This window comes from Metopolophium dirhodum, chromosome 9, assembly GCF_019925205.1.
Source record: "Metopolophium dirhodum isolate CAU chromosome 9, ASM1992520v1, whole genome shotgun sequence".
NCBI classification, from domain to species: Eukaryota; Metazoa; Arthropoda; class Insecta; order Hemiptera; family Aphididae; genus Metopolophium; species Metopolophium dirhodum.
The window spans coordinates 28,810,907-28,824,513 of NC_083568.1; the positions used below are offsets into that span (position 1 = coordinate 28,810,907).

At 32.1% G+C, this 13,607-nt stretch overlaps 1 protein-coding gene across 1 annotated transcript in view; it reads left to right on the forward strand.

The window, feature by feature from the left end:
• The window catches only part of LOC132952283 (agrin-like), a 209,114-nt gene that overhangs the window by 14,393 nt on the left and 181,114 nt on the right, over nt 1-13,607 (forward strand). Inside the window, exon 2 of the mRNA XM_061024542.1 lies at nt 2,954-3,428. Coding sequence (XP_060880525.1) covers nt 2,993-3,428 — 436 coding nt within the window. The 5' untranslated portion in view covers nt 2,954-2,992. The remainder of the gene's footprint in view (nt 1-2,953; nt 3,429-13,607) is intronic.

Below are 13,607 nucleotides of genomic sequence, written 5' to 3' on the forward strand. Positions count from 1 at the left end.
CATGTACCTCTATATCCTCACCCGAAGCCTAACGTTTTGAATTAGATAATTTTCTGTGTTTTATTTGGTAGAACAAAATACTGGTATAAAAAATAATAATATGAAGTTGTTAATATTTCAAAAAGCCTCGTTAAACATATTATTATAACTACTGTTATTATAAATAGTAAATATGTCTATGTATAAATTAACCTTAACTGTTTATATTGTAATATTATTCAATTTTATATGTACGGAGATTTATGTTTATCCTATTAGGATTATAATACAATTCATTAAAATTTCAAATTTTATTTAGGTGTCGATGCACCTGCAGCTTCCGGGAAAATATTTCTAATGTGCTTGGGCCGTTTTCGAATGGGCCCAACAAATAAAAGTAAAAAAAAGTAGTGCAGTATAATTTATTACTGCAGTCGGTTCTTATAAACTATTTAAAATATAATCCGCGGTACTCGAATGCAAAAATAAACAAAGTGGAATTTGTAATTTATATTGGCTATATAATAAATAAACCAAACGGTATTTTGTTCTGTGTACCTACAAATTCCCTCCAAATAAGTTACCTACCTATGAATTAAAATAAGTATTTGTATCGAACAAGTGCAATAATCAGTAGGCCATTATGTCCGTTTTCAAAAGATTACAAAATGGATAACTATGAATGGGTTTATTGTCAAATTACGACCATCCCTTCTATACTGAAGTCAAGTCTTAGTTAGTTTATCTCTTATTCGATTTCAAATGTTGAAATGGGGCGTAGTTGTAATAGTAACCAACGATATTTCTTTTTCCGTTTCGACGAACCAACAGCCTCTTGCAACAGATCGACTCACATAATGTATACCTATGTGTTGAAATCGATTGCAATTATTACTAAATTTTATAGATGTATTACAATATTAAATGGCCACGAGATAAAACAGTTCGGGGCGATAAAATAAAACACGTCAGCCATTTCGTTTCGCCTATAACTTTCCGTGACCGTTTTTTCACCACATTCGGACGGTTTTTTTTATTCCACCACCATTGTTAGCATATTATACAGGTCCATAGGTATATATACCATCGTGATACGACTTGCCATCATTACAATCATATAGGTCCGCTGCAACAATGGCGGTGCGCGTACCAACAACAATAACGCCGTCGTCATTTCACGCTTTTCCGGGGATTTCTGATAAATATTTTTGTAGGGGCCATGCATTACAAGTTTGGGAAGTTTTCGTAGGTCATTGAAATAAAATGTGCAAAATATTCAACCACAGACGGTAAACCAAAACTAATGAACACCTCAAACAATTAAATTGACCCCAAATAAAATAATTTAAAAAATAAATTTCCTGTCTGCAGCGGGCCAGATATAATTCGTCCATGGTCCGCCACATTTGATGGTGACTCCTGCATTATACGATACCACATAATACAATAATATAATTAAATAGGTAGCAGATTTGATTGTATTGAAAAGAAAAAATTGTATAATAGCACTAAAATTGCAAAATAAAATGCACTATAAAAATGCAAAAGTTATATAATAAAAAGATTTAATTTCTTTAATATAATATTATATTATAATAAAATTAATACAATATAAAAGATAATTTTTATTTTTTAACTAAAATTTATATTTCCAAATTATGGTCTTTAAAATTATATCTTTTATTATATTTTACGGCTTTTCAACACTGATAGCATCGTTTTTTAAATGTTCAACTACATATTAATATATATCAAAATTATTTACATAGAGAAGTGCGGCATATTTAACCAAGTTGTTCCCTGCATCGTGTGATAAATGGTTCTTATAGGCTAAAAGTACATTGGTATAAATGGTATAGGAAACCTATATTATATATTATATATCAGCGGTTCTCAACCTTTTTATATATACGTACTACCTACAAAGTTTGAACATTTTCATGTACCACTTGACCAAATAACCTTTTTATTTTACTTCTCAAAAATGTAGGTATATGTTATTTTACATTTACTGAATTGTAGGAACTTCAAATGAAAACAATATAAGCATTTAATGCACAAAAAGAAAATTAAATATGTACAGTTATTTATATTATTATAAATATCAAATATACCAAATAACATTTAATGTGAATAATGACCTGTTTAATTTTTTTTTATAAAGGGATATATTCTTAGCATACCACATATGAGCTTCTGCTTACCACTATAGTGGTTCGTGTACCACAGGTTGAAAAACTCTGTAATAGATTTACGTTTTACGATAAACACCCATAGATTTTTTGAATTATATGAATAATTGTCATTTAAATAATGTTTTTATGGTACGAGCATAGATTATCTGCTCGCATCGAACTCTGTTCTTAATAATAGCTTTTTTATATTATACATTTAGGTAAATAAAATATTTTGTTCATTTAAACATATAAGAACACAACTGCTAAAAATTACAATATAAAATTGAATAAACAGAATATATTGTTATATTGTATAATTCCGTTAATTTATACCTATTGTATTCTGATGATCAGATTTGATTTATCTCGTTTTCAAAAAAAAGTTATTAACTATTCTTAATTACTTTAGTTTAAGACGTTGGTGCAACAGCAAGGCAAATCAGGTTGTTAAATACATTATACAGAGATACCATATTATAAATGGAGATGTCTGGTTTTAATTTTATTGCAACAATTAGACATCACTAAGTTTGATTTTTTGGTGTTGAGATCATATTATAGTATATACAAATTCAATTTTAACAATTTGCCACTGGTCATAAAAATTGAAATTGGATCTAAGTATATTTTTTGTTATTTTTTAAAACTATTATTTAATTCTCAAAACATTTTTAAGTGCCTCCTGAAAATTGTAATTAATTGAAGACGCCTTGTATTTTATCTCAGGTTTTAAATTATCATAATATAATATATTAAATTATATTATATTATAACTTAGAATCAATTTTTCGTTACAGGCGTGATCGGTGGCGCAGAACAAGCAGCGGCGTTAGGCGATGTCCGCGTACGGCGTGTACGGTAACGGCAGTTGCGGCGGTGACGTTTACGCGCACGGCGACGACACCGATCTGTATCACCAGGTGGTGGTGCTCTCGAAACCGGACGGCTCGTGCGTTCGGAGCCAGGCCAACGGTAGCGGCGGCGGCGGCGGTGGCGGCGGTGGCGGTGGTGTCGGCGGCGGCCTGTGCGTCGGCGGTGGCGGTGCCGTAATCGCGGAAACGATCAACGGACGGTACAACGGCGAACACCCGCACCAACAGCAGCCGTATGACTCTGCGCGTGGCGGTGGTACCGGTACCAGCGGCGGCGGCGTCGGTGGCCAGCGCCATCACCGCCGGTCGTTCTGGTGCCGGACCACAACGTTGGCCACCATTAGCGCCCTGTTGGCCACGATGTTTTGCGTCACGTGCGTTGTTTTCATCTACTACAACTGTGAGTACAACATATCATATTATCATAACGTTATTATTAGGGATGTTCCGGTACCGGGTCTCGGTTCTTCGGTTCCATCGGTTCTTCGAGAATGTATTGGTGTTCCTCAACGAAAAGTCTAAATGCCTAAATAAAAAATTACTATAAATTATTGTCTATAATAATATAATATAAAAAAAATATTATTCATTTATGATTTTTATCTGTGTTTTATATAGTAAAATTCATATTGATAAACTTCTTGATAGATGCATTATTTTATTCTAAATTTTAATTATTAATTATGTTTAGAAAAAAAATCGTTATCTTCTTCAAAACGACCTTCGGCGATTAGTGACATGGAGTGAATCTTTGGGACTGGCTCTTAATATTTCTAAATGCTCAGAAATGACTTTTTGACGTATTAATGATGTAATCAAATATACTTACTCCGTCAATAATACCCCCTTGATAATTTCTAATAATTTAGTAAAGGATTTAGGATTTACTCTTACACGAAACCTGTGCCCTAATATGCATATTCAGATAATCTGTTGTAAGGCTCTTAAGCTGCTAGGTTTCATAAATCGTATCTCTACAGATTTTCACTTGCTCACTTCGTTAAAAACCCTTTTCTGTTCCCTAGTTCGTCCCATCCTTGAGTATCAAACCATCCTCTGGGACCCGTCCACCGCTTCTGCTCGTAAAATGATCGATAGAGCCAAAGTAGAGTTTCGTGACGCTGTTTATAGATTAAATGTATCCTGTCTACCTCACGATTACACACCAATCCAACGCTTTTTTTTCCTTAGAAAGTCTTGCTGATCTTCGTTATTCAACTAATATATATTTTCTATCTAATCTATTTTTCTATAAAATTGACAGCCCCGAATCACTATCTCGTGTTTCGTTCAATGTCCCCTCACGCCGTACACGATCATCTGTTACTTTCCATATTCCAATCCTCAAACTACCATCTTAACTCTCCGACCATCTATCTTATGCACATTGCCAATACTGACCCTTCTTTGTCCCTCTAAAATTGAGCCTCGTTTCCATAAAGCATCTTATTATTATTGTTTATATTCATATTATTTGAAAGGGTCGTTCCGTACTGCAAAGAAAAATAAAATTATTATCGATTTTTCCAAATCATCCGATTCTGTAGTAAATCACAATGCCTTTATTTGTATACTGCTGTAATCTTCTGTATTTGGAGACCCTCATTTAATACCATTTGAATCTTTTTTAATACTCAGGCCTCAGTGGATAAAACTTTTTGGTGAGATGTTTCGGATCCCTTTATAGCTTATTGGTGCACCCCAAGAAGATCATGAATCGCCTATGCAATTTTGCAATTTTGTTTCCCATTTCCTTTTGTTACTATAAGTCTGCGCGCCAACACTACCGCATACTATGTTTCACAGATGACATACAATTATTGTTTATGATACTTAACTTATTAAAACACTGTGTATTTCTTAAAAGCAAAATTATACACTTGTCTGGAAATACTTGGTTTGGCACTCAATATTGATAATTACATTCTTTGTCCTTTGCCAGAGATCGGCTCCAATAGTTGCCACCTACTTAATGAATGAAACTGAACTCCCACTAGTTAACTGTAAAAGTGGCTTAGCCTTCATATTCGTTCTTCCCTATCTCTGCGGCCAAACATTAGCAACATTACATAATGCTTGGCTTATAAACTACTAGGGTTCATTAAAATAGTTTTTAGTGAATTTAAGCTTGCCAATTCGTTTAAATCTCTGTTTTGAGATCTTTCGTCGGACCGATTTTTGAATGCGGCTCTATGGCTTTGAATCCTGATTGTGCTGATTTTATATTCGCCAACTTAAACGCGTTCATAGGAAGTTACACTTTAAAAATTCCCTGCCCACCTCATGACTATTGCCCTATCATAACTAAACTCAAGTTATCATCTTTAGCTGATTGTATACTTACTCTAATAAATTCCTTCCTAATAAATCTTATATTTTCCGTTATAGATTCTTTTTTTCTCCTTTTATTTGTTAATTTTAAAGTCTCTTCACTGCTTACTCGTCATAAAACTCCTTTTCACATTCCTCTGTGCTCAACTAATTGTATATCAAATTAATCAATTAATTGAATAATTAAATAATCAAATGAGGACGCCTCTCTCTAAATCCAGTTGTCAGTTAATTATTAAGCTCACACTTGATGTTGTAATATTATTAACCTATATATCATCATATCATTATCATCAAATGTACCACATTTCCTCGGGCGCAAGCCCGTCTTATACATGAATAAATAAAACAATAAATGTTATTGCTGTCGTATTACAAATTATATTCTTGCCAAGTGATTGTAATAACTTCCAAAGTTCCAAACGCAATTCAATAACAACTGTATGATGCCTTCAGAGGTCGTGGTTTATCATCAGAGATTACAGTGTTAGCATACGGCTATCAACCGTTTGGATATCTAGATCTTTGTTAGAGAAGTCTAACTGAAGTTATGTCGTTGATGTCCCTACCTACGCTGCAAAACGTGTTCCGTATAATACGATAGGGACGTGCACCGTTTTGTACGTGGCGGTCTTTAGGTCGTTGGACACTTGACGACATAATAATATTATGTTACAACGACCGACGGCCATGTTGTACGTTTTCGTATAATGATATTTGTATGAAAAAAATATTTCGAAAACTTACCCATCTCACCGGGTCGACTGAGGCCCATTGACCGAATGATTTGTTTGATAAACATGTACATAGTACCTACGTTAGGTTACATAATATTATTATTATAATACGCTGGCGGGTGATAATATAAAACAAAAATACGTTGTGGAAATAATAATATTATATAAACGCGATGAAAACTATTGAGTCCGAGCGCAGAGAGTATATTATCATAATCATAAATCATAATAGGTATAGATTTTCACTGTGTATATATATTATATATATATTACATAAACTGCGTAATACGTGTATGTAGGTACATAATATATTATTATACGTTGAACACCTACATAATTTATTATACATTTACAACGTATGGGCACAACTGCGGGTAGGTAAAGTTATTAAAATCTATGGCCGCCAGACTGACAGACATTATTGTGTAGACATATTATTTGAACATATCGGTTTTATTAGGTAGGTACTTATATAAAAACCAATAAGACAAACCGAGAGAATGCCATGAGTTACTGCCGGTGACGATAGGTGCGTATGTGTGGGGAGGAGCAGCCAAGTCAAAGGAGATATTTTATCGCCGGAGATAAAAACAAAAACATTTTTCGGAAATATTATCTGGTTTTACGCGCAGCGTTTATGTTATATAACGACGATAATATATAATGACTAATAGAAGTTTACCGAATGCGGGGTGATTATTTAACGCAGAACACTACCATTATCCCAGATACTTTTTGTGTTTTCGACAATTTTATTTTCTGTGACTTTTAACCTTTACATTTAGACTGTATTATAGGTACATAAATCAATAATATGCCCGATATTTCTACAAAAATCAAAACTTTTTTTCTATTTTTAATCATAGCGATTTGTGATTTTTTTTTTAATTTTAGTTTAGACAAGAGACAGCAGGTAGGAGATTGACGAAGAGCACACTTTGAAATAATCATATTGCGTTTTACTTTTCTCGTTTAAACTTAAATCGAAAAATCTAAAAAATCATGTGGTAAAAAAGGAACGTCATGAGTAATTATCTATCGTTGTATATGATTTATCTATAATATTATGAATACTGCATAACAATCGACTGGCCGTTGTGTTGAAATTAAAAAAAAAACATTCCGTGTACGAAAATATACAGACGTAAAACTGCGGTTATCTAAAAATTATTGTCCTGCAGTGCGGCATATTACAACGGTACAAACGCGATTAAAAACAATGGTTTGAGTATTATACATTTTAATAATATATATTATTATTATTATTATTATGATTATTATTTATACAATACTAGTGTTTTGAGAGGAGGGACTGAACCGCTGTTGAAATGATATTCTCAGACACATATCAACCGTGTAATTAGCACAGGGTTTCTCCAATATTTGCAATACAGTCGGCTTGAAGAAACCCAAACATTTTAGGATTATATACGATATACCTATGTTATTATAGTCGTAATTACACGGGTGTAGTTTAAATTATGTGGGGAACAAAAACATTTTTCTAAATTAAATATATTATGTACATAACCCAACCCATCTAGGAATTTCCCGAACCCATAATCACCATAGGTATCACGTCATAATTTTTTACTTTGAGTCTCAGAACGCCTTCACTATAAATTGTGGTTAATAGATCATCGCATTGTTGTGCGAGATAAATTTAATTGATTTTGACCACTCTATATAGTTATACTACTATATAGTTTACTTTCAGTCTATATTAAAATCCAACAAATATAATTTTGCACTACGTGGAAATTATATGGAATTTCGTCAATGCTTATGCATAACTATTAGGTATATTTCTACCGTGGAAATCGGCAACCGCCAACCTGTGAAGTCATACGAATTTCTATGAAATTATCATATTTCCATTTAATATCATAATAGTTTGCTCGGAAACAAAAATACAATGTAGTTAATACATATACAGTACTCGCTATGTATGTGTATTATATATAGCAGGCTTACATTTTCCATACTGTTAAAAAGATCGATTTATAAAAACATATTTTGTCTTATAGTAAATATAGCATATTATGACCTTTGTATTGATATATTATCTTCATACTATCTATTAGGTACGAAATCGTTTTACTTTTACCGTCCATTATACGTTATTATTATTATTCATTGACATTTTAATAATAATTATAAATAATTTACACATATTGACAATTTTTGTTATTTGTTAAGCGAGCACTTACACTGATGTGTCACTCAGTCTCCAGAATCGTCGGGTTTTCATTTATTTTTATAATTTTTTAGCCGAGAAAGAAACAGATTGTAATATACTTATCTAAATTTTCGGAGAAGTATATGCTCAAATAAATTATTTTGAATACCACACGGAGAAAATTGGCGCTATAAGTGATTCCCGAAGTTTTTCCCTCGTTGTGTAACGTTGCAGAAACGAAATTTTATTTTTTATTTAATGCCGAACCGTAAACATCAGAGGTATTATTGTAGGAATAAGCATTTTATCGTGCCGTCGTGTCACGCAGCCATATTTCCGGTGTAAGCGGGTTAACCCATATAAATGCATTCACTGTTTTACGATATTGCCATGGGCAATAAAAATATACTATATAGACCTCATAATATTTATGTTTTTCATCCATTCGCGGGGTATTCGGCGACAGGGTAACGATGCGACAAAGTTTGGAATGTCGATAGTCCCGATCGAACGATGTGATAGGTATCTACCTACCTATTATGCCAATAAATAACAACATTGCGACAATTGGTTGTATATTTTATTTTTATTTATAATAAATTATCAGTGCTCGGATCGAAATTGAAACACGACAGCACTTTGGGTGGACTGTAGCAGCCACGATCGGAGTTATATTTACATAATATAATATACGTGCCTAGGTATACACAGTACCCTCCGCCGACGGTCTGAACGCAGAGCCGAACTAACACTCGTCCCGTATATTATAATAATTAATACGGACTTGTGGACAGCGCGTACCGCCCCGTGTACACGCGTCTTTCGCACACGAAAATATTCACTACCCTCTCCCCTTACATTGGCTGCGATATGGCTGAGAGATGTAAGGAGGGTGGCGAGGCCCTGGGAGATTATTATTATTCCGGTACATATAGTTTTGACATTGAGTTGGCACCGAACCGCGCATAGATTAACGTATAGGTACCTACATAATATACTTGTATATTATTATTAAAGGCGCAAAGTAGATGTTTGTCTAAGAGCGCCAAAATGTTGTGTCGTGATAGGGGTGGTGTAAACACACTGGTATAATACACGTTGACGCGTATTTTTCCGGAAAAATTAAAATATAAAAGATGGTGCGATAAAAAATGATGTTGCTTTTTAGGCGAATTGTTGAGAACTAAAATAATATATTTACTAAGAGCAATGTTTTATCATCTTGAACCGGTTTCGGTAGTTTCACGGCAATCTTTCCGAATCGATCTTCTTCTTCTTATCGTGTACAGTTTTTATTCACCCGGCGGTGGTCCGAATCGATTAGGTTTGGCCTATGCGTGTAATTTGAATGATCGTAAACAACTCACAAATATCAAAAGACGGAATGGGAAATCGTCATTGAGAACAAAATCCATTTTTAAATGTTTTTTTTTTATTGTCGTTCAATTAGCCATTACATAATATTACAAGACGGATGAACACGCGTGCTTAGTTACTGACGTCTACACGATAAAATTATTATCGTTTTCACCATGTGGGTTATGGTGGGTCACATATTATAAAGTTTGAAGGATTAATATTAATGGCCCGCGTGAAACGTGAAGCCGAACCATATCTCCGACGATTACGAGGCCACGATGGAACGTCTTCGTATGCGGGAGAACTTAAAGGGGACCTGTCAAATTGTCTGATTGGCATAGTTTTGGCACAGACGTCTCTCTAGGTAATTGATGCTCACCGTATAATGTTTAATTGGAAATTACTACGTTTACCCGAATTAACAGAGATCTTTAATCGTATTAAACACATAAGACATTTTTCCTGAATAATATTACAGTCTATCGGTCTACCGAATAAAGGTTAGACCAGAGAAGAATGTTTGGATATATGTTACACACGTGTTTAATAAAACCCTTGAAATTTTATTACAACCAAAACTGAAATAAAACGATTCATTTTCTATCTTGGTTGTTTATTTTAGTTTAATTTTGTGTCGATATGATTATGTAGTACCTATAGTAAATTTTCAGCTTACGAAGAAATTATTTATGAACAATTAAATAGGGTTGACAATTATTTGTAATGATTTTTTCCGACATACCTACCGTAAAAAATATTGTTGTTTTATTTTGATTTGTTTTTAAATTAAATAATATAACGTTCGTTAATTAAAAGTAAATAATCGAGAAATGTTAAAACGAATATAAAATAATATAATATGGAACTATACATGCATGTTACATTTTGTACGGCGAGAGAATATAATTATAATAATAAAATGTTTATGTTTCCGGTAGAATATAAAATATGTCGTTTATTATTCCACCACTGGCATTTGACTGCGTCGTAAAGGTGGATAATAGACTAGAAATATAATATATATTATATGAAAATATAGTACCGTTGAGGTGTCTGAACGAATTTTTTGGAATATGCGTTTTTCTTCTTTGGCGACGCTTCCAAATGGCGATTGTATTATTTTGGCCGTCTGAAAACAAAAATCTCGTCGATTCATTTTTCTCCTGATCTCTAACCTTGTACACTTTATTACGACATACATTTAACATTATACGAAATATATCATTATTACTACACGCACATACGTAGTACATACATACATAGTAGTATATTACATATACTAGTTACTAGTACATGCATACAATATACATACGTCATACATACATACATACATACATACATACATCAGTGACGTAGACATGATTTCTGAAAGGAGGGGGGATCAAAAAAAGAAAACGACATAACTAAAAGGGAGAGGAAAATTGGAAAATCCCCATCCTCTCAAAACTTTTTACTTAGGTAATAAAATATTTAACAATAAGAAACAATGAATATAATTTGAATTGATTCAAAATTCACATCATACACAATATGGAAGATTATTCATTATCCCCCCCCCCCCTGTATACGCCACTGACAAACATATTAATTTATACTTAATACTGTTTACTATTAATGTTTAGCAATTGGCCGTAGTTATGATTTATTCTAGCTATACACGGTATAGAATATATGAGACAATAATTGTGGAAATGTCGTTTTTGACATTTTTCATACCATAAAACCTAACTCGTTGTGTTCACATTATTTTCTAAATATATATACGGCGAAAAAACCAGACATCACGTACGTTTTCCGTTTTATATTTATCGGCACGTGTAGCAGCGAGCGAATAGAAAAGTATAATCACTTATTTTTAAATGATTTCCACTTCAGTCGTTATTGTCGTTACTATTGCTTTTCTGAGAAATTATACAATTGTAAGACATTCAAAGAGTTTTTCGCTTAGAACCCACATGACCGATTATAATATTGTTCAGAAATATTACTATCGGCGTGCAACGCCATTATAATAATATAGTCTTAACTTGTAATAAAACACGTGCGTGTGAACTTGCTAGGACATAAAATATTAACGATGAATAGTGGAGAAAAATATTAACAAATTCAAATTATAGATAAAATGTGTACGTTTAGATAATATTATATTTGATATAAATTATATTATGTAAATAGTAAATACGTATTGCTTATAATGGGTGTGCGTGATGCACAGTACGGCGCTCTAATATTTTAAAGTTTCCCACGTATAACGATTGATACGTGAAAAAGAAAAAAGTTTCCTAACTATTTCGGAACACAAAGTACATATAAATGTTAATAGTACTTAGGTACGTGAAATTATAACAATAATAATTATTGTAATCACAATATTGCACTGTGCAGACCCTCGCGGTTTATTCTGTAGTCCATGGTCGTATTTTGGGATGGTTTTCCTGGGACCATTTCCCTGGACCTAAATTGTGTTCTTAAGTACATTCGTGTACATTTTTATTTTGTGCTAGTTATTGTACTTAATACTAAATACAGTACAGTTATTGTACTTAACACAGGTTGTTCAAATATAATAGAATGAGAGACTTTAAAGTTTGTTGGAATTTCAGAAGTATGAAAAGCTATTTAATAATAGCATAGATAAATTTATTAATTTAGTACTTATTTTTTTTTTATTAAATAAAAATATACAACACCTATACACATCAGTATTATAATCAAATACCTACATAGCGTGATTCTTTCAACAGTTCAAACTCATCATTTCGGAATTTTTTTGTGTTTGATAAAAAATAAAAAAAGTTTTTAATTGGTTTGAAGTATTTACTGACCTATAATAATACCCATAACAATAAAATTAACATAAGTGGAAAATGAAAAATTGTTCTACACTATACTTTAACTGTTTCATCTCAAAAGCGTAAGATACTTAAAATATATAGAAAAAATATAGTATTATAAGTATTTCAAGACACAGCTAACGATTTATTGACTGGTATAACAAGTGACCACTATTATAAAAAGCTGTGATTTGATAAATCTATATTGTGAAAAACGTATATTAATTTAATAAAAATTATTATTAAAAACTATTTTGATATTTTGTTCTTAAATAGGTATTAGAATTGGAAATATATTTAGAATTGGTAAATATTTTATCAAAAAAACTGCATTTACTCGCACTATGCAATTATTCCTAAGCTTGTGGTAAATAATGTAAATGTATAGGTAGGTAAATAAAAAATAATAATTTAACTAAATTTAATATAAGAATTATTTATCTTTAAGGCTGTTTTGCAGCATAGAATATTTTAAGTAGTAAAATTTAGGAAATTGTGCAAAAATATTATTGACAAATATTTGTCATTGTGTGAGTAGTAAATGAACCTTATTGTGTGTAATCCATTATCTGGGCCATTATCGTGTTATCGTAAAAAACCCGCTACAATCGGTACAAAATAGCTATAAGCGGAAGATTAGTTTATGTACTTCCCGATGTTCGATTATTATTTTAAAAATATGTATGAACTCATCATCCCATTTACTAGGTTATGTAGGAAAAATAATTGATGTTTTAAAACTGAATATAAGTGTATAAAATAAAAATAATTTCATAATTTTTTTAAATTTTAACATATTTATAAGCCTTATAATTGAATACAAAAATCAAAAATCTGTTTCCTACATAACCTAGAAGAGGAGATGATGAGTTCATATATATTTTTAAAATAATAATTGGACATCGGGAAGTACATAAACTAATCTTCCGTTTATTGGTCTACAACTACAACAAATACGGTGTGCTCCAACAGCTTTAATAGGACTTTAACCCCTGCGTAATATTATGATCTAAAAGACTTACATCAAGCTTACTAAAGTGATAAATACTAAAAAAAAAAAAAAAATTGAACTACAAACGAGACTTGGGTAAACTCACGTTTAACATTTCTGAATTGAAAAAAAATTACACTTGGATAAG